At 39.7% G+C, this 25,362-nt stretch overlaps 1 protein-coding gene across 1 annotated transcript in view; it reads right to left on the bottom strand.

The window, feature by feature from the left end:
• The window catches only part of LOC103362057 (venom phosphodiesterase 1), a 53,187-nt gene extending 33,012 nt beyond the window's left edge, over positions 1–20,175 (bottom strand). The window contains exons 1-11 of the mRNA XM_008288312.1: positions 20,072–20,175; positions 16,699–16,786; positions 12,617–12,751; positions 11,636–11,761; positions 11,041–11,101; positions 9,786–9,883; positions 9,261–9,340; positions 7,668–7,787; positions 7,168–7,277; positions 708–773; positions 532–604 (exon numbers count right to left, since the gene is read on the bottom strand). Coding sequence (XP_008286534.1) covers positions 532–604; positions 708–773; positions 7,168–7,277; positions 7,668–7,787; positions 9,261–9,340; positions 9,786–9,883; positions 11,041–11,101; positions 11,636–11,761; positions 12,617–12,751; positions 16,699–16,786; positions 20,072–20,125 — 1,011 coding nt within the window. The 5' untranslated portion in view covers positions 20,126–20,175. The remainder of the gene's footprint in view (positions 1–531; positions 605–707; positions 774–7,167; positions 7,278–7,667; positions 7,788–9,260; positions 9,341–9,785; positions 9,884–11,040; positions 11,102–11,635; positions 11,762–12,616; positions 12,752–16,698; positions 16,787–20,071) is intronic.
• Between the last annotated feature and the right edge of the window lie 5,187 nt (positions 20,176–25,362).

Genomic DNA, 25,362 nt, shown 5'->3' with positions numbered 1-25,362 from the left:
AAAGATGTTCAGTTTAAACAGAGGAGTAAAGAAACCAGAAAATATTCACATTTAAGAAGCTGCAATCAGGGAATTTAGACGTCTTTTTCCGTAAACCATTCAGTTGTGTAAGGCACTACACAACTGTCCAAGCTGTTTGTTGAGCTTCATAAAGAGCTTCGTCTTTGCTAATGTGATTAAAATGGTTTTAATATTGATGAAGATTTGTCATTAAGTCCCTCGAAACTTTTCCAATGGTGCCATTAACAGCCTCATCAGTAATCGGTTGTGCTAATGGCTGCAGGATGTGGATCTGCAATTGATTCTATGCCGTGTGTGTGAGGAATTCAGAGGATGTGAACACAGAGATCTGACTAAAGTGGTAAATTGCAGATCAGTGAAAAATGCAAACAACAGGGTCAAACAATTCCTGATTCACTGAAGAGTCAGGGGACAGAACCGAGCAGAGGAAATGAGAAACAGACAAAAACTAAAAAGATGCGTTTTCCTTAGTTTCTTCCTCTTGATACAATCGAGTTGAGGTGAGCTTACCCCTCCGCTGACAGGACCGTAGCTGTGTCCAGATTTATCAGGTTCCTCCAGATACAACGTATAGAAATCTGGTCTGGGGAGAAAAGTAATTTTTTATTTTATTTTATTTTTTTAGCTTAAATCCAACAAGCAAAAACTTTGAATGACTGAATCCTGTGAATCCAGGAACAACCAACCTCTGATCATCAGGCAGCTGCAGCCACTTCAGCACAGTAAAAACTCTTTCTTCAAATGGCACTTTGCTAAAACAAACAAGAAAAAGAACAGATTGAAACATCAAATATTGTGTGTAAAAAAAACATTTTTGTACTTGTCGTGTTTATTTCAACACTGATAAACCCCAAACCTGACAGAGAGGTTGAAAAGCATGTTTTGTTTTGTTTTTATTTTAATCCAAAAAAAAAAAATCACAATTTCCCTGAACCACAAACTGTGAAAAAAAGGAAATAAATGTTACATTTTTGACTTGTCAACAGTCCTGCTGATCTGTTTCATACCGTTTCATCACAAAAGTAAACCAAAGCTAAGCTTAAATGCACCATATTTCATTAAAATCTTTTTATACTATACTGAAAATTAAACATTGGCAAGAAAGCAGATGCTGTAAACATCAAGAGACTCAGGGATGTTTCGGCTGAACAGCATGCTGTGTGCGGACAGAGCAAAGAGAAGAAAATACTAAAACAATTTAAAATACAAATAGTGAAATATCTACAGCATGTTGAGCGACTTTTGTTTTTTTTTTCCCACAGTGTTGGTGACACCTTAGCCACAGCAAAGCATTGGAGATGCTGATTCCAGGTTTTAAATATTCAAAGATAGTCAACTGTTTTTTTTCCTTTTTTTAATGATTTAAGGCATTGTAATTGTGTCATACTGCACAGAACACATGATTTCTCGCTACTTCTAGTCATGGTTGTGCTGTTTCCATAGAGTTGCAGGACTTTAGATTGCAGTGAGAGAAAAAAAAGAGCCCACAGTGAGTTGAAATGGGACAGGAGCTCAGAGCGATAAACAAAAATTCAAGTGGGTCAATTAGTGGGGGGGTTGTTAGGGTTGGAGAACATCCTTCTGTGGGAAAACCCTCAACTCTGTTTTGTCTGGAGCTCACAGTCACGCATGAAACAGAATCTCTATCTCTATATGTTGACATGGCTACCTCAGAGGTGATTAAAGGTTATTGAGGAGGTCTATTTTGAGTAATACATTCAAGTTCTCAGGCTACCAGACACTGGTGTGTGTCACAGCCCACAACAAACGCGTGCTCGTGCTTTTGGACAAGAAAACAACCACATGTCTCAAACACTTCCTCTCCTGCAATTTTGACCAACTATTCGTGCCATTTCTGCATCAGATTATAGCAGGAATGTATTTGTGTGTGTGGGTGTTGTGGGATAATTACATGTGACTCGATTCATATTTAAAGAGTTAAAAAAGACCAAATGAAAACAGAAAATGAAAGTCCATGTCTTGACATTATGAGTAGTGTTAACTTCTTTTTTTTTATTTTTATTTTTTTATTTTTATTTTTTTATTCTCTTTGCTATTTGATCAGATCATGTTTTTTTTTGGGGGGGGGGATGCGCTGGGAACACTACTTGTTCCACATATTCTAATTACTCTTAATATCGAGGATGATGTGTCCACTCTTTCCTCCATGAAATGTACATGTATGACAACACCAAATGTGGATTTATCTTCCACTGAAAACAATAAATAAAAACTACAGCACCCAGCCACTTTAGGAAATTACCAAACTATGACTATTTTTAAATGAAACGCTATGTTTGCGACTTTTTTAAGAAAGCAGTGGGGTTGGAAGTGAAAGCTGCAGACAGACAGAGTAGAGAGCTCACAGTAGAGATGTAAACTAAAAGCTTCTGGTATTTTGTCTTATTTATTTTTCCTCATTTGTGACAACAACAATAACTGATTAGATTTATGTAGCGCTTTTCTCACTCAAGGAGTAACTCCAACCACATACACTGTCAATTATTCATTCACACACATTCATTCCAGTGGTGGTAAGCTACGATTGTAGCCACAGCTGCCCTGGGGGGGAAGTTTACTTTTGTGGATTCTTTTAACTTGAAATTTTACACTTTGGTTCCTTAAACTGGTATTCTAACTTCAGCCTGAGCATGAAAATTAGGTGTAGTGCTCCTTTAGCATGGTGCGTTCACTAAACACCCTTCATGTTCTGCTGCAAGTTAATCAAGTTGGATTAAAAAAGAAGAAGAAGAAAAAATCTAAGTCTAATGACAACATCACATTTTACATTTTATGTTTAGATAAAAATAATTACATCAGTTGAAAAAAATGGGGAACTTCATGTTGACTTTCCTTAGAAATGACCTGCAGCAATGAAAACTTTGAATTCAAAAAGTTTCAATTGATTTAAGTCTGTTTAATATGACTTCTTAACAAAACTGTGTGTTGCTAATTAAAGCAATTCATTTAAGCTGATCCAACTATTTTTTCCGATCAAAATCAGCAAAACACCTGTTTACACTCTAAAAAAATTTGAGTATAAAAAATACATTTTGGGGGGTTATAACCTCTAATAAAATTATGTTCAGACAAACTACTTTGAGTTCGAGGACCTGACTTTTTCTCCATGATTAGAGTATTTTTAAATTTGAAATTGTATATGAAAGGCAGCTTGAAAACCTGAACTCAAGGTGGAAAAAAATACGTTCTAAAGCCAAGTTACCCCAATGTAAATGTAATTCCAAATCAACTAACACAGACATTTGAGTTTCAGTTGCTGACAATATTAAGTTGATGTAATTACTAACATTATTTCAAAACTCATCAAAATAATGTTTGCAACTTAAATAGCTTATCTAAATCAGTAAGTTAGTCGTTTCATCTTGCATTTAATTTATTGCTGGGAATAGGTCGACTGAATCAGTCGTTGTTGTGACCCAGAGATGGAATAATGGAATGCATGGGTTTGAATTTGTTGTCTATCATCTTTAAGTCCATTATTTGAGACACTTTTGAGGATGGTTGCAGAGCTGCAGCAGTAATAGTCAGGCGTGTTATCGGAGGAACGGCGTGCGGTGCTGTAGATACGTGTGGGAGGAGGAGTTTTTGCAGTGTGGAAGGTCTGATGAGGATGAAAGTAAACACATTACTGAGACATCTTATCTGCCACCAGAATTTTCCAAAAGGAAAATCAGTACGAGTCTGGTTATTTTCTGTGCTTTTTCTTATCGTTACAAAACTCCCATGAAACGATCAAAACCAAGACGTGAAGCTATGCAGCCGCTCCCTTTCTCCCTTGTGTGTGTGCTGCAGCTGCTGCATCAAGTCTGCTTCTAAAGACCCGTCTTTCATAATCTGCAGCTCTGGTTTAATGAGCTTCACCTTCTCTGTGCTCTCAGTTCTGTGCATGAATCGGCTCAGGACAACTTCAGCCTCCAGCTACTGGTCTCTGCCCCTGACTCCCCACTACGAGTCTGAGCCTCAGCCCCCGTCTTCCAACTACTAGTCCTAATATCTGTAAAATAGTGGCACTTTTGGCTGATTTAGGTGCAGTAAAAATTGGAATGGCTGAATGAATGACTGTTGAGATTTTTGATGCGGACTTTATTTACAGTTTTGGCCTGTTTTTAGTGGTTAACGTGCTTTTATTTATTTATTTATTTATTTATTTGTGATTCTTTAATTTATTATCTGTAATTGAACAAAACGAGGGAAATCTGTATACCATCACAGTTAAAAGATCTTTACAGGGTACGAGTCCGAGCCTCAGCCCCCGGCTCCCACTGATGACCTGCTCTAGTGTTCTGCTCTCAGAACAAACCCTGCAGTCTTTTCCTTCGTCCAGTGTTTGCACTTGGTTCCTCTAGCCTTGCAGTGGCAGTAAACGCAACCTAAGGATTATTGTGAGTGAACATAAAGCCCTCTGCACGACTAAGCTCCTCTGTTCAAAAGCTAAAGACATCAGTGAACTGAAATGTTGACCAAAAACACTGTTTTTACTGAGCTTTTTTTTTTTTTAATTCTACGATTTCATTTGGCAGACGCTTCCATCCAAAGCGACTTAGATCTGAGAGTAGATACAACACAAGCAAGGATCTAGTCGGGAGAAAGCAACCTGGATAAGTGCCATAAAAAAAACAAGTCCAGGTGTGTTGGTACTTTGGTGCCTACAGGCAGAGCAGAAGGTAATAGGATTCTTTTCTTTTTCTTTTTTCCAGTCTGTCAAGAGCAGAAGTTTTCAGTGAAGAGCTGGTCTTTTCTTAAAGACTCAGAGGGAATCAGCAGATTGAACAGAGTTTCCACCACCGGGGAACCACAGAGGAGAAGAGTCTAGCATTCGACCTCAGGCCCTGTTGTGGTGGTTGGATCAGGCAGCTTTTGTTGGTCGAGTGTAGTGAGCTGGAGTGTTGACATGAAGGAGAGAGTTCAGATAGGAGGGAGCTGTTCTCATTGTAGTTTTGTGGACAAGTGTCTGTCAGAGTTTTGAACAGCGTGGTAATGTGCTGTTTTTTGGCCAGTTGAAAACCAGACGTGCTGCATTGTGGATCATCTGCAGAGGTTTGCCGTGGATGCCTGCCAGTAAGGAGTTGCAGTAGTCAATGTGTGGTATTATTAGAGGCTGTATCAGGAGTTGTGCTGCATGTTCAGACAGGCTCTTCCTGATGTCGTACATTTCATTTGTCCTTTGAAACTATGTTTGTTTTGGAAGACAGAGCAGGGAGCACAAAGAACTGAGATACTAGCTTAAGAGATTTTGGGTTTGGTCTTTTCATAAGTTTTGTGCACTCTTATCCTTTCAAAATCCCTATCAGTGTAACCATGCAACTCCTCCCTGGTTGCTAAAGAGCAACAAAATGTTCAGATAGCCCGCTCAGAACATCTAGGACGTAAACACCACGTAAACGATTCTTATCTGAACCAGAAAACACGTAGGAAAGAGCGTCAAAAGGAATTCTTGAAATTTCAGCCGTGAGCTGATTCAGCTGAAGAACATCTGAATTGGCAGACCAATGCTTCCTCATCAGCCAACCACCCCACGCAGTGATAAAAGGCTCTGCTCTTACCAAAACAACACAGCACATCTGTGCTACATCACCGGTTATGGCTGCTTTATTGCAATGATTGCTTTATTCTGCCCGTCATATTACATACAGTCTTATCAGCCAGTTCTGTATCAACACACTGCACATTTATGGATATTTTATTGCCACACAAATTATAATTATGTTGTCTGGCTCAAAGATCAAACCAAAGTATAAAGTGTTGCTTAAAAAACACTTGGACTAAAACACATTTACAGTAACCTGTGAATCAAGTTGCATCCATTAGACTTGATGTGATTTTCATTATTTAGTTTTAAAATTTTTGTTTTGCAGACTTGAATCAGCAACTGATAAATATTTGGATGCTGAAGATGTCGCAGCACGTGAGTCTTCACAATGATTTAAAATGCAACGCTGAAAAGCTCCACATTTTCTCATCATTTTTCTCTCTCACAGGAGATCAAAAGTGGACGATACAACTGCATTTGTTTCCTGTGACTTCATTGACTGTTAGTCTGTGGTGTGGATTCTGTTCAGTGATTTCAGCTCTACAGTGATGACCGGTAAGAAAAATGAGCAACTTTTAAAACCAGTAACGTTCACAGACAGCAAGCGTTGTTGCAGTACATTTGTGCTACATTTAACTGCGCATACTGAACATTGTTAGTTAACCTGCTTCTGCGTGAAGATGTGCAAAAAATTTAAACTCAGTTGAAACTGCTTCGCTTGTCTTGCAGCGAACAGTTATCTGGCATGTTTTCAATCTGCCTGACATTGAATAGTACTGTGGGTTTAATGTGTGGTGCTTGGATCACTTTTCTAAGGAGAAACACCACTATGGAGACAGATAATGATTTACAACAACACAACTTCCTCATTCTGACTTGCACGTGACCACCAATCAGAATCATGAAGGCCTCTGACTGCGATAACTGCAAATGCAATTCTCTTAAAATGACAAGCATAAACATTTAAATGTTTAACATATAATGTAATACAAAAAAAAATTAATTACCTAATTTATAAACACACAAATGTCAACACTGTAGAAATATTTAAATCTGTACGTTACTGTACATTTTCACATTTTTAGTTAATTAATTGTATGAACTGCTACCAAAATATGATTCATGAGCTTGTACATCTCAGGTTAGGTTCACAATTTGAGCAACAATGTTTGAAAGCAGTCATTCAATGAGACATGAAATTAATGGTGGTGGTGCTTCATGGACTTCTTAGGAGACTTGAAGAACAGTTGAAAATAGTGACTAACTTGGCTTTCAGTGGCTCAGTGAGGAGCAGCAGACTGTTTTCTTGGATAGTTTCTATGTTTGCAGATTGCAGCTACACTGTGTGACTCAGTGCTGAAGTATGTTGCACAGCGAATTTTTCCTGGTAAGTATGACCAAGACGTGTGAATCAGCTTAATAATCTAATGGGGATAAGATAAACTGAAAACAGCACATTTGCCAACTAACAAACTGGTTTGTTTGCAGCACAGATGTCTTCTCATCTTTAATTGTGGCGTGTCTGTTTTTATTTTTTCAAATCAAATTGGCTCACGTCCCGGCACTAGCAGAACACACAGGAATGCCAGTCTTACCCGTTGTAAGGTTGGTAGATGTCAGGGTAGGTTCCGTTGATTTGGACGTCTGATCCCGGCCAGAAGAAAGTCCCAGCCTTCAGTCCCTGATACTTTGCTGTGTGCCAAATCTCCAGAAAAAGACAGGCAATTTGATTTTCACCAACTAGTGTGGATCAGCACTAAATAAGGTGTCCATCTTTTGCAACATCTAACACAGATCTTTATCTAAAAGATTCCATTTGCCTTAGTTGCACCACGTAATCAAATGAAATTATCCTTGACATCCTGTTACCTCGAGATCTCAACCCTATCTTATCACATTGGCAATCAGAAGAAGTTCACCTTAGCTGACATTTAGTTGGTTTCACAAGTGCATTTCACAGAACTTACTGAAGATACGTGTCTTTGCATATTCAGAACCAGACAACACTGCTGCAGAAAAGGAGCTCTTACTTAAAACAACAACTGCATCTTATGTAATGTTTGCATGGCTTATTATCAAGGATATTGTGACTCACGGGTTGCCCGAGGTACCAGGCGGGGTTGTCTTTCTCTGAGTTGGACAGAGAGAAGCTGGCATCTAACACCGGATCATACATAGAGTTATCGACCAGGCCGTTGGACTCTGGATAGAGACCCTGAAGGGAAGAAAGAAACGTGTGACGTGACAGATATTTGGATCGGAACTAGTTTCTCTATAAAATTCATCTGTGAGTCATCACATGTTTATGACAGAGCAGAGTGATCCCCAGCAATGAGTGAGTCAGAGTGGAAGGAATTCCCTCACTGCAGATCTACTAAACAAATGCTTCACAGGGAGGTTCCTCAAGCCTCTGCAGAAATTATGTTGCAAAATGCCAAGATATAGTTCAGCTGACCCTGGGGCATTATTAGATGACAGAACTGAAGCTGTTTCCTGAACGTCTTGCTCACAGGGATTGTTGTTTCAAAACTCCTGACTCAGACTGATGCTGAACAACTGATCCGTACATTTGTAACCTCACGGCTGGATAGCTGTAAATCCTTCTTATCAAGGATGTCTCATGAACTCTCTGAAAAACCTCCAGCTGATCCAAACTGCTGCAGCCAGAGCTCTGACAAGAACTAACAGGACAGATCTTTTTCAGCTTCTCCACATTGGCTCCCTGTAAAATCCAGAATATTAACTAAATTCCTTCTGCTCACATGCAAAGCCCTTAAGGACCAAGCCCCAATTTATCTTAAAGACCTTGTTGTACCATTTTATTTCAACAGAGCACTTTCTTCAGACTGCAGGTTTGTTTGTGGTTGCTAGATTTTCCAGATATGTAACGGAGGCAGAACCATCATTTATTATTCTTCTCTCCTATGAAACCAGCTCCTAATTAGGATTCAGTAGGCAGAAACCCTCACTACTTTTAGGATCAGGTGACCCTGAATCACTCTTTAATTTTCCTTCTATAGGCCTACGCTGCAGGGGGATGTCCCATGATGCACTGAGCACCTTTTCTCAACACTTTTTGTCCTGCATACACGTATTTGCCACCATTGCATAATGCTAACCTTCTTTGTCTGTTTTTGTCCTGTCTGCAGATATCTCTCATGTTTCTAATCTACACTTACTGACTGGTTAAACTGACTGTTCATGGTTTGTATATGCATTATTTAGTTATTGCATTCTGACTCCTGTTTACCCTCAACCTGCCTGCTTAAGGCACGTGACCACCCTCCCTAAGACTGGTTCTGCCAGGGGTTTCTTCTGGGTAAAGGGGAGTTTCTTCTTCCAATTATTGCCAAAGACCTGCTCTAAGGTAATCATTGGATTTGTTTGGTTCCTCTCTGCAGTATATTTTTGTGGGGTCTTTACCACGTGAAGTGCCCTGAGATGACTTATGTTGTGCATTTGCACCATTTACATAAAACTGACTTGATATATGCAAGCATTAGCGCTGAAATACTGCAGAAACTTCCAACCATCGCTTGCTAAAATTACACTCTTTCGGTTCAACAACACAACAAAAGCTTCACTCCCAGAGCTTCACTGGATCAGATTTGTGTTCGTGGCAAAGTGCTGTTTGCGTGTACGTGTGCATGGCTCCATGTGCAGCAGCGTAGGTGCCTGGAGCTTTTACCGTAACAATGGTGTAGTGATTCGGGAACGTCTTGCTTGGAAATGCGGCCTGCATGTAAGGAGCTGACGATCCACATGCCCCTGTTGCGTAAAAGAACAGATGACCACATTTCAAGCTGTGCCAGAGAAAATTAAATCCATCAAAGGCTTCCAACTAATAGGAATGGAGTGGTGCGTCATTGTGTTTTTCAATGAGTTGGACATGTTAATGAGGCCAACATTCAGGGCATGTCAACTGACACGCGCATTGACTACAAACTGCAAGATGGTCATGCAAAAAGTGCAAAATCCAGTTTTTACATGCATTGGAAAGGTTTCTGTGAAGAAGAGCGATGTCGTTGTGGATATCTGAAATGCTCTTTTCGACTTCAGATATCAGATATCTGCAATGTATAACCAGTCTCCTAAGAAAGTGTAAAATCATGTTAAAGAGGTCGACTGTAGAGTTGCTACGTTTCCTGTGAGACCTCATGTGTTTGAGCTGAGAAAATCAGATTTGACAGTGCATAATGCGGTTCACACTAACTGAGTTTGTCCAGAACAGGGATGAGAGCGCGCCACGTCTGCAGGTACTCTGCCCTCAGGCCATCCAAAGAGACCAGGAGCAGCGGCTGCGATTTAAAGCTACAAGGTGGGAAAAAAGAAAAAAGAAAAGAAATGCAAATTCAATTCTCTAACAAACATACTCTGATGGGGTGCAGAGCTGCTGTGAGTGGATAATAATAGGAGGTTTAAATACCTGATACACATGCAGGGATAGCGCTCATATTTGCTCTTGATATTAACATGAAAATTGCAGTTATTCACAACCAGCTGGGTTATGCAACAAAACCTAAAATTGCAGGTGCAGTTTTTCTCATTTTAGCCTCCTCTTAGACCCGATTCTTTAGTTGGAAGCCCAAGAACAAACCGGAGAAATCTTCATTTGTAGTTGTTCATTTGTTTTTGTCAGTTGTAGAATTTATTCAGGTCACAGGTAAAGTGAGGCAGCACTGGAATTCAGAGGGACAGAGAGGAATCTCATGTCCAGCTGAACTGAGTCTTTTTTGGGTTCAGCTGACAGATATCTTCTTGTGCTGGGACTTCCCCGTTCAGTACAGACAGAGGTTGGACTTGTACGCTACCGAGGTTAATTTGGAACAGGCTAACCACTGTTCATGTGGAAGTTCACTGAAATGTGAACAGAAACTGCTTGGATCGAATTCAAAGTGTGTGTGTGTGTGTGTGTGTGTGTGTGTGTGTGTTGTCCAAAAGGCATGCATCTAAAGCAACTGATAGAAAAGAGGAGTTTCAGCTGTCTCCCAGTATGTGAACCAGTTCTCATTGGCCAGGTTATCTTCAAGGACGTGCATTGTGCTCAGTAGAAAAAAAAGAAAAACAGGATCATAGGTTCAGTGGGGAAATACAGATTCAGAATACGTAATAGCTCGAAACATACTTAATTATAACACTCCTATGCAAACCTTGTTTTGGAGTAAATATTAAGCTTACGGATTCTGGAGGAAGTCTGCTTGACAACAAGAGCTTTGAAATTGTAAGAATACATCCTTCAAAAACTGACAAAAAGCAAAGAGCAAACATATTTTTTTTACACCTTAATCTTTGTACGTAGAGTTTCTTAACCTAAACCGGTACAGCGGCAGATTCTAACTGCACAATAAATTTAGAAAAGCAGAAATGCATTACAAGAAAAAGCTCATTTTTTCATCAGTTGTCTTCAGCTCACTGAGTTTGTTGTATTTCCCCATCAATGATGATAAATCTTTATTATACAGTCTTACCCTGCTGGACACGAAGGGGCTGACAGGTCCTCGCATTTATCCGCCACCCACTCAGTGTCCCCTGTAACACGGTGGAAAAACAAAGAATGCATGCTTAGTATGCTGCATTTCACCATTGCTTATTGTAAATCATTGCAAATACCATTGCATCGTTCAATAAAATTATATTTGATGGTTCAATAACAATTGGCTAATCTTCAAACACAGTTGTGTTTTTACCCTAATTGTCTGCTCTAGCAGCACTTTATAATTGCAGGAGGCACTCAGATCCTGAGAAGAACTCAGAACAACGTTTCCCAGGCCAAAATCAGTGTGGAAATTAAACATACCCGTATGAGTCTCCTTTTTTTTTAATCAGTCAGGTCATTGTTTATTACATCAAAGTCATAGCCAACGAAATGAAAGCTCACCAGCATTTCAGATATGACCTACATAGTCTACACGCTGCATATGGGGGACACACAACACCAGCCGGGGTCATTTACAGTTTGTTAGGGTAAAGCAGCTTTAACTTTCCTAAGCCTCGTCTTAACTTATGTCTTGTGATATCCATCGTCTCGTTTCTAGATTTCTTTGTCCTCCTGCACAGTCTCACCGTGGCAGACGTGCTTGTAATTGGTGCAACAGTCTCCTGCAGACAGACAGTCGTCAGAGCACTGACACTTGCTCTGATCCAGCCTCTTCTCGCCACAGCGCAGCTTCGTGCATTCCCACTGCTGGGCTGAAGGGAACAGGTACAGAGGTAGGCACAACATCTCATTCATTTGAATTGAGCATGAAACAATTTGCACATCTGAAATGTTTGATTGTAAATCCCCATTTTGCTTCAGTCCTCCTGAGCAACTGACACCATTTGTCAGAGCCGGAAACAGTAAAAAAAAATAAATAAATAAAAATGGGAAAAAAATGTCAGTTTGTCACCCTTTTAGCCACCCTTGGACTATCCACCTGTGACGTGCCATTTTGTTGGGAAAGCAACCAAATCGAAGCTTAAAATCATGATATCTAAGCAAAATCACTTTATTCTACATGTCTCATTTAAAAATAAAATAAATTGTTTTTGCGAACTGTTAAAGGCTGAAACCTTTGTGCTTTTTGGTGTAACCAATAAGCTATCAACAAAGATAGAGACTTTTTTTTTTTTACTTTTTTGGCTGAACTGAAGGCAGAGAGGTGACAAATATGAAAAGAAATTTAAAATGTAAACAGAGAGAGTCACCACCTGTTTGCAGTTGGAAAAATGTTTTACATCTTGATTTTATTTTTCAAGATATTTAGCTTTCATTATTTTATTTTGTTTTATTTTATTATGATTCATGAGAATTATACTTTATATGGTTGTGAAAAATGAGCCCACAGTGAGTAAAAATGGAACAAGAAAGAAAAACCATCCAGAAACTGCCTGAGGGTTCCCCAAAGCAAAACTGCAACTGTGATTCTCATCAGCTCAACTGCGAAGGCATCAACATAAACTACTGCTTATCAAGACTAGTAGATATATTTTCTAGATTTGTAGCATCAGAAGTATCTGAACTATCTTGGGAGACTGTTTTAGGAAGGGAAAGGTCAAACTCACTGGGAACGGTGCAGAGGTCGTGGTAGTCGTAGCAGCAGCTGTTGGTGTCAGTACAGCTGCTGTCACATCTGCAGCCAGGAATCTCATCATCAAAGGGCTCGTAGCATCTTTCCCTGCAGGACGTGTGGGGTGTAACTGGAACAGAAAGACAAGATGAATCCTTAAAATATTTTAAAACCGTGGTCATGTTATACCATCTGTCCATCCCTTATCTATACACCGCTGAATCAGTCAGTCAGTTGCAAGAAACAGACGAGTGAGGGAGGCCACCAAGACACCTATGACTCCCCCTGAAGGAGTTAAAAGCTTCAGTAGCTGTGCACACAACAACTGGTGCTTGTTCTTCATCAGTCAAAGCTTCATGGCTGAGTGAGAAAGAGGAAAACAATGTTGAAAGAAGCTCGTATTACTGTAAATCTTGGCGGGACTTCCCCAGATGCCATGTGCATGACTAGATATCAAAAATAATAGTCAGAATTATAAATTAACCAGTGGTATGCAGACAAATCAGTGTCTATCCTTCTCCTGTGCTTTTGATTAACTTTGGAATTGTCTCTTCACCGATACTTAAAAAAGAAAAACAAATACACCTGGTTCTGGCACGCGGGTATCACTGTGTGGGTTTGATTTCATATGACTGCCAGGAAGACAAACAATCTCGTACCAGATAAAAAAATAAAAAAAATATCAGAACAGTCAACACACGTTTCCCTCAACATAGCCTTACAAGTACATTCACTTTTTTTTTTCTCTTTCTGTTTGTTGTTGTTGCCAACCTTCTGGCCTCTTGTGAGAATTTCTCTGGAAACAGGTGATTAGTGACAAAGTTTCAGAATACATTCAGTGGCTGTATTGCAACAGAGAAGTAACTGAATTAATGTTCAATATTACAACTTTGTCCTGAAATATTCGCTCATTTCTCAGCTTTTTCCTTTTTCATTTTATCACTTAGGAACATTTAGATTTTTTTTTCAGAATATCTATTAATATTTACAGTATAATTCAATGTAAATATTAATGGATCCACAAAAATATTTGTGACCGACGTGTTTTTTCTCAAAACTATTACTTCGCTCTGCTAATATTATACGCATACAATACAAATACAAAAAATACATAAATACATAAATATTATCTCTTTTATCTTTTTTATTTTTCAATTCAGTTTTTACAAATCAAACTTTAGCATCTCTTACTATAATACTATATTACTCTAAATGGCAATTTTTCTTAAAATGTTATATGTAGTGTCGTTTTTTTGTTTGTTTTTTTCCTTTTGGTTGCCTAATACCGAGATATTTGTTAGTTTGGGGTTTGCAGTGGCTCAGTGTTTAGTTCTGTCATGTCCCAGTGTTTTGACATTGTTATTTGGTTTTGCCTTTGAAAAGAATATTAAAACTTTGATGTTCACATGAAGGCTTGTATTGATGAGACACATTGTATTGTGAGTCACATTTTCAGTCTCGCAACTCTCATGTGACAAGACATGTGAGCAGTGACCCACCAAGGTGTGAACTGTCTCCAGATGACAAATATAGTGGTCTATGTTCGGCAGAACTGAGGGATATGCGTGTCTTATTTTAAATGCTGACTTGTTTTTCCATGGCAAAACCGTTTCTTTAACCTTTGTCCAAACGGCACATTTAGCTGAGTTTTGTCCTTTTTAGGACAAATGGCACATTCAAGCAGGCTGTAATAATGCCGACACATGCCAAGATATTATGCAAAAAAAGATATTTCGCTGCCACCACATTCGTGAAATAGTCAGTTTATACTCTCATCCCAAATCCTGCCGGCGGGTTGAAATAGCATGTTGTCTTTTTTTTTTTTTTAAATCACCAAAATCAAACCATTTATCAGGAGGGAACTGCAAACAGCCAGAATTGGACTTTCACCTTTCTGACAATCCTCAAATTACTCATCTAATTACAGCTTAAAATTGTGATATTTTATCAAAAGTACTTTATTGTACAGGCCTTGCTTTTTTTTTTTTTTTTTTAAATGCCAAAAATAGTTTTCCCTAACCAGATTCTGTGAAAAACTAAAAATTCTGTGTTGCCAGAACAACCTGAGTCATCAGTTATCATTATTTATTGCATTAGAAATGTGTCGTAATGCACAAAGGACATGTTTGAGTTCTCTTTACTTGTAGCTGTTATTGTGCCTTTTCCATACAAGTGCAGGACTTTATGGTGCAATGAACTATGAGCCCATAATAAATAAAAATGTGGCAGAAAATTGCCAAGAAACTGCTTTGGGCTCAGATACTCTGGATGTTCCACTGCTAGAATCTCAATATGTGCTGTCGTCCAAATTTAAAAACATAGTCATCACCTCATGACAGCATATTTGATTGCTGGATACCTTTATAGAGTGATGCACGTATACGTAACCACATGACCATGAAACCTAAGTTAATGTTTCCGAGTGTACGTGCAGCAAGTCAGTCTTGTAGAGTGGAAAAAATGCACGTCTGTATAAAATAAAAGAAGGATTTATTGTTGTCTCAGGCCTTGTGTCTTATGATTTAAACAAATGACCTGAAACGTAAATTGTCAGCTGACCTTTGACGTTTTTCCTGTGCGTTACAGGATTCTGTTTAGTTATAAACAGCAGATCTCAGCAGAAAGTGGAATAAAAGGAGAATTTACGAAACCGGAAACTCCCCAAAGCCACCAAAGTAGTTCCTCGTTGTTGCTGCAAAAAAAAAAGTCCATATGTGACAAACAGAGAGTCGTTCTTTGTTCGTGTCCCTTGAGGCCTTTTAGTTACATTTATTTGCAGCATTACCAAACCACCATACCTGACTAAGCAGTTTAATTTTGCAGTCACACTACTGAGATAATAATCAGCTTGAAACAGGGCATTAAATATTCTAGGCTCATATTTAATTCCTCTTCTGAACAATCAAATGCACAAATACTTTGGTGAATACACCTGTGATCTGACACAAAAGTTATAAAACCTGCTATCACTTAAACCTCCCTGAGTACATCTGTGATTTCCAACCAGCCAAAATGCATGAAAATCACCTGTGAACACTAGAGCTTTTTCCGTTTTGGACTTATGTTCTGTGTCTATCTGCATCATGGATCCACATAGAAAAGATTGTGAGACTTTACACTGATGAAAAAGGATACAGAAAGATCAGTGACCGACTAAACCAGAGCAAATACTGCTACAGCAGTGATCAGGAGGAATATGACTGTGATTATTCAATAAGACGTAGAACCACTAATCAGAGTTGTGGTCTTCATCCCTCTTAAATGAGGCCACTGACAGTGCACTACTTTTACAATGTAATGGTAATGGAAACTGCTCCAGGCTTGGCACAGGGGTTATCAGTGAAAATCTGACTTTCTGTCACAGCTCAGAAAGTCTAAAGAACAATTCAGAAGTTCAACCTGTCTCACTCTTTTGCACTAAACCGCAAGATGAAACTCTGACGAAGAACTTGAAAAGAAGCCCAATAAACATTGCGCACATTCTTTGATCAGATAGGACCAAGATAAGGTTGTGTGGCTCAAATGGAATTCAGCACGTTTGGTGTGAATCCAACCAGGACTGCAACAGTGAATGCATCGTCCTGACACAGAAGCACGGAGGTGGGAGACTCGTATCTGATAGAACATTTTTGCAGTATGTGTAAAGAGAAAGACACAGTAACTAGCCGCAATAATACCACCTTAAACACCTCAATACCAGTTATGGAAGTACATTTAAAACTACATTTACGGAGATATTCACTCTCTTTTTAATGTCTTCCTCAAAGTGAGTGGTGATGTGAACCCCTTTGGCCACTAACCACAGACTCACTCTAAAAATCATGACTCACCATACTTCTGAATCACCGTTATTGATATTATCTTGAGTCGTGACAAACAATCACAGAAAATACCAAGATTAATGTGACTAATTGACAAAGTATCAACCAGAGGTCAACCTAAGCAGTAGCATGAGTTATGCGGGTGATGGCAGACACAGACAGCTGCTTTTAGTTACATTTTGTAAATTTCCGTGATGTATGTGAGAAATTTGATGTTTGACTGTGTGTGTGTGTGTGTGTGTGTGACTCACTGCACCTTTGTTTCGACATGCCTGCAAATCCAGTCCAAGCCCGAGTCCGAGACCAAGGACCAGGATCACAATTGATACTGCCAAGACGCCAATCTGTGACACACAAATATACACACTTGAAGATAGATTTCCTTAGTTCATGCACCAATAAAAATGCAATGTGAAGCTATCAACAAAATCTTCACCTTACAGGATGAGACACAGATTTCTGTTCCGTCTCAACCAACTGGCACCTGTTTTCCCACAATTCACTCTCAGTTAATCGCAATCAAACAGGCTGAAAGGACAGAGGTCGGGGTCGATCTGTGAGTCATGGAGTGATGTGTTTTATATAAAGTGTGAAGGGCAGCGGGTTCAACACCAACAGCATTCTCATGTGATTACAGGAGAGTGATGTTTTGTTACATAAATGGAGCTGAAAATTGTTTGTGACACGTCCTTCACATTCCAGAGCAGTTAAAGCGTGTTGCAGCTGCATATCAGTTCCTCTGTTGCTCTTATAGCTGACAGATACCACTTTAAAGCTGAACTTGTAGGTTTAAATTCAGTCTGAAAATGTTTTAAGCTGTTTGTTGAACATCTTTTAACAATCATTTTTATAATGATCCCAAATCCTTGATGTACGAACTGAAGGGAAACTGTTGATTTGCTCGAATGAGATTTCTGGAAGCACAGCTTGAAGCGATTCTATGTTTTGACTGATCTCGTTAGAGGACTGTTTTGGCATCTGAGTCTTGCTTGGAAAGCGTTTCAAAAGGCAACAAACTGAGTGGTCTGGAAGCTGCTGGACAAAAATCTATCAGTTCAAAATGCTTTGACAGACAGAGCAGAAGCAGAAGGCAAAACAACACTGCATGAAACAGTAAGGTGAAATTAAGATACAGTTTAAACAAGAAGACAAATGATGCAAAAATGCAAAACACAATTTGCCAACATTAGAAAAAAACACAAGTAAAATAATAAAAGCAATAAAACCCCAATGAGCAATAAAACGCTTTATATGCAGTTAAAGCACAACATCTGATTAAAGCAAGGCTATCCTGTGAGCCTTATCTTCATGTGGCATGGTCGGACTTCCTTGATCTGCAGTTCAAAAGTTAAATCTGAATCAAATTAGCAGACAATGACACAAGGCTGCCTTCAATGAGACTGGTACAGTTTGGGGAAGTGAACAATGTAATTTCTCACTTTTAATTATTGAATTGATAAAAACGTTGTTGCCAAACAGTTGCCATGACTGAGACGATCTGAAACAGCAGCAAGACTTGTTGAGTCACCCTGTCTCAAGGAAAGGTATATGTGTGCATCGTCTACGTATGAAGAAATGTTGTAATGTTGAATAATGTGAATGAGTGGAAGCATGTATATCCATCCACACATCTTCTTCTGCTTGTCCAGGCTCTTGGTGCCAGCAGGCTAACCAGGGCAGAACAACGTTATTCTACCCAGCAATGTTTTCCAATTCTTCTGGAGGATCTTAAGAGTTCCCAGGCCAGGTGAGACATGTAAACCCTACGGAGAGTTCTGGGTCTGCACTGGGGCTCGACTCCCAGTTAGGCATGTCCAAAAATTCTACAAAGGAAGGCGTCCAGGAGGCTTCCTAATCAGATGCTTGACTCCAAGCTACATTCTATCTCTGAGCTCAGCTGCCTTAAGGAGGAAACTCATTTTGCTTCCTTGTGTCTGCAGTCTAGGTCCTTAAGGGTTGGAAGTGTCATGCCCTCCGCCTCTGATCCATCCTCGTGGCAGTCCCCTTCCCCTTTCACTCTTTTCCTGTGTGTGTGTGTGGTGAGTATGCAGACAGGTGCAGCGGATTGGATTATTACCTGAGTGATCACACCTGAGGTAAGGAGGGGTGATCCTGCAACGGTTCACCAGCCACAATATAAGCAGCCTTCAGTCCACTACTTGATGCCAGACTGTAAACCACGCTCAGTTAGTTTACCCCGGCTCCGTTCTGCTCAAGTTCTGTGATTCTGTTGTTTGTGTACAAACCTGTTTTTTCCTCCACTCCAGTTTGTACCACCTCGCTGTTCACAAGCTCTGGCTTGCATCTCCGTTCGTCCATCATCCACACCTGGCTCCGCTGGACATAACCCAAACTTCCACCAGCTCTTCTGGTCCATCTTCACTGTCTCCGTCTTCAGCCACCACTACACCTGGTCTGCCATCTCCTTCCAGCGCCACTCACCACAACGCCTCCCATTCCCTCCATACGCATTTGGTCAACTGTCTGTAAACCTCCAGTCTCTCACTGAACCCAACTAGCCTAGCCATTAGCACATGACACGCGTAGCCTTTGTTGTCCACTTAACCCTGTGGATACTTTGTTTGCCTGACCTGGTGTTACCAGCCTCGAGTACCTCAGCTTTGAAAAATTATTTGATTGTAATTATTTTCTGGTTTAAGAGTTTATTCCATATGTGGTTATTCCGCCTGTCCTGTAGGTGTCTCTATATGTATTTAGTTTCCTGTCCCCTTTTGAACCCGTTCTGTACATACTGTGTTGGTGTAAATATTGTCATCTTAAGCTTGGTTTTCCAAGTCTTATGTCTGCACTTGAGTGTCTGAACCTGATCCGTGACAGGAACATATATTGACTGCTGCCCCAATCCATCAGTCCATCTCATGCTCCATTTTCTTGTCACTAATGACCAAGATCCTGTGATACTTAAACTCCTTTGCTTGTGGCAGCAACCCAGAGGGTGCAATCCACCGATTTCATGCAGAAAACTCTCATTCTGACTGCAAGCCACATATCAGTTAAATTGATTATTGATTAAACCAACGGAACTACATCATCTGCATAAAGCAGGGACATGACTCTGAGGTTCTCAATCCAAAAACTTTCCTGTCCATGATTTCAGATCAGAGATGAGGGACGCTCGTGGTGGAATCCAACACCTACCAGAAATGTGTTTGAGGTTACCAGGTACCATGTGGTATCCCCCCCCCGAAAGTAATATGCATACTTATCTGTAAGAGTGACACGAACAGTCACTTACTTTAAGCTCATTTGTATATAATAATATTCTATACGAGCAGGACTTACCTTCTGCACATGAACGGAACCTGTTTAATTTCCAAGTCTCATAGCATACTTATGATGTAGTTCGAATGTAAATCTGCCAGAGTTTGTAGCTTGTCTGATGGATGACACCATTTTTTTCAGCACAAGTAATATTCAATAGCTTAGCATGAACCAGTAGTTTCTGAAAAAGTAAGGCATCCCCACGGCAAAACCTGACCTACCAAAGAACAGTTTGCAACTTGTATTCACTGTTTAAAGCTAAAGCTGAAACATAGCAGCCTTTTTTTTTTTTTTTTTAAACTGAGATTCCACATCAGTATAGAACAAAAAAAAAAAACAATACTCACAATGATTTTCTTCTTCTTTTTCTGTGACTCCTTTATCCAACCCATGGCGGACATGAATGTGCAGTCTCACGCTCTCGCAGAAAGACAGACGGACGACAGATGGGAAACAAGCTCTTCTTCTTGTGGCAAAGGGAAGTATCACTGCAGCGACCTCTGCACCAGGTGCAAGCAATGGAGAAGTAACTGATTACCAGAAAATAGATAACCTCACGTTTGTGTGTCTTTTGGTCCGCAGACGGCGTTCCCTTTAATACCTTTGAACACCAGAGACTCACCTGAGTAAAAGGTAATAAAAAGCAAAAGTAGCAAGATGTGAGTAATGATTAGCCAAAGCCTGGAATATAGATACTCAAAGTGCCAATGTGAGGCGATCAACACCAGATAATACCTTGTAAATATTTATTAGTTTATTAGACAGAATTATAGTTTCAGTACAACTGTGGCTGATAAACTGTTAATGATGCTGACATGAAGACAGACGTTGACTCACACCTTGCTGCCAGTAACTGATCATCTGCCGCATCAAAGCAGATGGGATGGTGCAGATTATTTCAGGGTCATCGGAGACCTTGATCTCGGATCTATAACAAAATGCCTCACTTGATAAGCTCTGACTATTTGAATTATGAAAAATCAGGACCTTTGCACTGGCAGGTTTGTTTGTAGCTGGCACTGCAGTAAAGTCAAGTGCGATATGGATACAGAGCAATGCAAAGAGCATTTGTTGAATAGGTTTCCCAAAATTTGAGATGATGTATTACAGTTTCAGAAATCACTAAGAACATTTTAAAGGACAGAAATATATGTTCTAACTTGTATATGCAAATTACTAATTAATAGTTTGGAATTAATAGTTTGTGTTGTTGCCTAAACCACACGTACTTTCAAAATTGTAATTTGTGCTCTGAATAAGGCACATTGTGCTCACGAATCCCTACTGTGTGGAGAGATTATAACAGTAGAACTGCTGTTTCCCTATTAATTCATGTTTAAACAATCACAGACATTGCAATATAATTGACCAGACAGAATGCAACAAAAATCTGTTATCATGCTATTTTCTGCTGTAGTCTCTTCTTTTTTTCCTTAAAACATTGTTTTGTAAACAGTTTTCATGGATTTCAACTTTAAATTTGTCATTTTTATTGCCATTTAAGCATCATCCCAGTTTTGAGTCTTAAAAGTCCCATATGGAATGGTTATCCATTATCCATTTATATTATGGTTTGGGGTGGTTATGAACTTGGAGGTGTAGAATAAAAGCTGTGGAAATATAAAGACATTTACTTCAGTCATTCGTCAAGTCCTTCCTTAACTAGACTGACTCCAAGTGTCTGATGGCAATAAAACATTAACAATATTAAAAACCTGTAATTATAAAGGCTTTGTTGTTTTTTTAAAAAAAAGCATTTTTGACACAAAATGACTAAATATATTTGCAAAATTAATTTCTGTTAGATTCAAGCTTAATGCTGTCAATATATTTCTAAAAGCAGACACAATTAGTTGCAACTTCATTGAAAACAAGGAATTTTACATCTATTTGTTTGTTAAATAAGGGATATTTTGGCAATTACCAGACAAAATATTGAATGTGTATAATATGTACAAGGATTTGCAATATGTAAAAAATAACAAATTCTCAGTTGGACTGAGTTCTGGGCTTTGACTGTCAATTTGGATGTATGCTTTGGGTCAGTGTCTTGCTGAAAAAAAGGGAACTGCGATTTAGGCGGGATGAGTTCCACATTTCTTTGCAGACTGCATGAGGTTGTCTTCCAGGTTTTCCCTATATTTTGCTGCATTCAGTTTTCACCCCTACCTTTGCAAGCCTTCCAAGAACATGATAATTTAACCGATAACAGCCGTGTGCATCTGCACAACCTGTGTTGCATTTGCTACACATTTAGTAGGAAATAAAACAAATGCACTCCCTGAGTCGGCTGTGATAGACTCCAGCCCCCCCAGCGACCCTAGTGAGGATTAAGCGGTGTGTAGAGAATGGATGGATGGAAAAACAAATGCACATGTGTGTCAAGAGCTGAAACTGCAGTCACACACAATAAATCAAGAGGAATGTTGCCTGCGAATGACACAGTCGCTAGTCGTCTTAACAATTATGCCGTGACGTGGGGTTGAGGCTTTTCTTTCATCACTTACAAAAAGTGCATGTCTTAGGGGTATTGCGGCTTTTCTACAGTCAGGACACTGAGGAAACTACAGACAGTTTACCTCAGCATTTCATGTTTATGCATTTAGCTGTGGCTCATGTGGTAGTTGTCCAAGTGTCCTTGGGCAAGACACTGAACCCGAAGTTGCCCCCATTCACAGGCAGCACCTTGCATGGCAGCTCTGCCGCCACTGATAGGTGAATGAGAAAACATTGTAAAGCGCTTTGAGTACCACTAAGGTTGAAAAGCGCTACATAAGTGCAGACCATTTATTCACTACTACAGGTTTTCAATGTCAGTTCAAATTTAACAATTCCAAAGATGGTGGATGGGCCTGACTACATGTGTGTTTATCACGGCTCCAGCTGACACTCACTTCTAGGTGCAAATGTTTTTGGAAACCAAAAGTCCTGATGACAAGCCTTTTGTGTTACGTTTGCTACAGTGAGGATGGCTGCTCATAAAAGGTATCTAAAACTATTTCCTTTCAATATTAATGGTTTCTGATAAGCGTGACTAACATTGGAAGGTTTACAGTCCTACAAACCTCACCAAAGATAGAAACTACAGAGGGAACAATCAGAAAATGCTCATATTATCTACCTATAACAATTTGTCAGTCCAATTTGTCATCTTGTTGATTTGCAATATCTTTACACCACGTCAGCCAAAGACAAAACAACCTCTTATCAAGTTAAGTCTATGATAATAATAATAATAAAATAATCCATTACCACTGCACAGAATTTGATCCACCATTATGTCTTTTGAGTTAGATTTTATACAAGCGGGAAGATGACGACTTACATATCACTCTACTGTTCCATTTGGAAATACTGGACTGTTTGCTTTCAGCGGAATGACTTCCATTGTGTCTGCCGGCCCCCACCAGTTCCCGAGCAGCCAGGAAACCAGGCGAGCTGGGTGACTGTCCGTAGGAAGCTTGGTCCTAAACAGAAGCCCACAGTTCACAACTCACCCCCTGTAAATTTGCTAAACCTATGTTTTCTCTGGACCCTTGCCCAATGAGATCAGTGATGACATGTATAGCCGCATGTTATCATTCAACCGCTGGTTGTCGAGGTGGTGCCCAGAAGACAATGTGGGCTTAACAAACAATTGGAAAACTTTCTGGGGAAAACCTGGTCTCATTAGGAGAGACGACATACATCCCACTTTGGATGGTACAGCTCTCTTATCTAGGAATATGTAGAAATTTATTAGAAAACCAAACCCCTGACAGTCCAGAGGTGAGACCAGGAAGCAGAGTTGCAGTCATACACGCTTCTCTGCCTCTCTGCTTCTTCTGTATGGCTGTCACCCTCCCAATATCCAAAGAGACTGTGTCTGCCCCCCGACCATCCAGGTTCTATAAATCTAACTTTAACAACAGAAGGGCTGTTAACAACAACCTTCTCCAAATTAATACAACTCCACTACAATCCAAAAACAGGACAATTAAATGTGGACTGTTAAATATTAGATCTCTGTCATCTAAGTCTCTTTTTGTTCATGATCTGATAACAGATCATCATATTGATTTTATGTGTCTGACTGAAACCTGGCTGCAGCATGAAGAATATGTTCGTCTAAATGAATCAACTCCCCCCAGTCATATTAATGCTCATGTACCTAGAAGTACAGACAGAGGGGGAGGAGTGGCGGCAATCATCCACTCAAACCTATTAATCAACCAGAGACCAAAACTTAGTTATAATTCGTTTGAAAGCCTTAGTTTTAGTCTCACACACTTGGAAATTGGAAAGAGGTTGGAAAGCATGAAAACCAGTTCTGTTAGTTGTTATATATCGGCCAGCGGCCCTCTACTCCGAGTTTCTATCTGAATTCTCAGAGTTCTTAGCTGAGTTAGTGCTTAGTACAGATAAAGTCATTATGGTGGGTGACTTTAGTATCCATGTAGATGATAAGAGCGACAGCCTCAACTCTGCATTTAGTTCATTGTTTGACTCAGTTGGCTTCTCTCAAAATGTCAATAAACCAACTCATAGTTTAACCCTTGATCTTGTTTTGACATATGGCATAGAAATTGAACATCTTATTGTTTTTAAACAAAACTGTATTGTCTTTTTAATAACATTTGAATTCACAATAATAGACTACGGAACACCTACCAAAGAGTTCTATTACAGCAGATGTCTATCTAATAATGCAGTAACTAAATTTAAGGAAATGGTTCCACTATTATTTACTTCAGGGCCATATGCCAACACAACAGAGAGCAATTACTTTAATCTTAGTCCCACACAGGTGGATAATCTTGTTGATCTTGTTAATCTTGTTGAATATAAAACAAGTTTGTAGGACAGCCTTTCTGTGTAATATTGCAAAAATCAGGAGCATCCTGTGTCAGGGTGATGCTGAGAAACTAGTCCATGCATGTATAACTTCTAGACTGGACTATTGTAATTCCTTATTGTCAGGATGTCCCAATAATTCTCTCAAAAACCTCCAGCTGATCCAAAATGCTGCAGCCAGAGTTCTGACAGGAACCAGTAAGAGAGATCAGATTTCTCCTGTATTAGCTTCTCTTCATTGGCTCCCTGTAAAATCCAGGATAGAATTTAAAATCCTGCTTTTAACATATAAAACTCTCAATGACCAGCTCCATCTTATCTTATACACCTTATCGTACCGTATCATCCTAACAGAGCCCTTCGCTCTCAGACTGCAGGTTTACTTGTGGTTCCCAGAGTTTCTAGAAGTAGAATGGGAGGCAGAGCCTTCAGTTATCAACCTCCTCTGTTGTGGAATCAGCTCCCAGTTTGAGTTTGGGAGGCAGACACCCTCTCTACTTTTAAGGTTAGGCTTAAAACGTTCCTCTTTGATACAGCTTATAGTTGGGGCTGCTCAGGATCACCTGAACTGTCCCTTTGTTATGCTGCTATAGCTTTAGACTGCTGGGAGATTCTAATTATGTACTGAGCTCCCCTCCCCTCCTCTCCTCTCTCTTCCTTCCATACAGTTATAACCACCATTACATATCACTAACTCTGTGTTTCCCCCGAGGTCCTGTGCTTGTTCTCCCTGTGGATATCTCTGGATCTGCAGCCTCACGTCCCTGACCTGCAGCTGCTGGCTTCACTGACCCCCAAAATACTT

The sequence above is a fragment of the Stegastes partitus genome, unplaced genomic scaffold (assembly GCF_000690725.1).
Source record: "Stegastes partitus isolate 25-593 unplaced genomic scaffold, Stegastes_partitus-1.0.2 Scaffold552, whole genome shotgun sequence".
Classification (NCBI taxonomy): Eukaryota; Metazoa; Chordata; class Actinopteri; family Pomacentridae; genus Stegastes; species Stegastes partitus.
The sequence above is the reverse complement of the archived record's forward strand: the minus strand, read 5'-3'. Positions and strand labels throughout refer to the sequence as shown.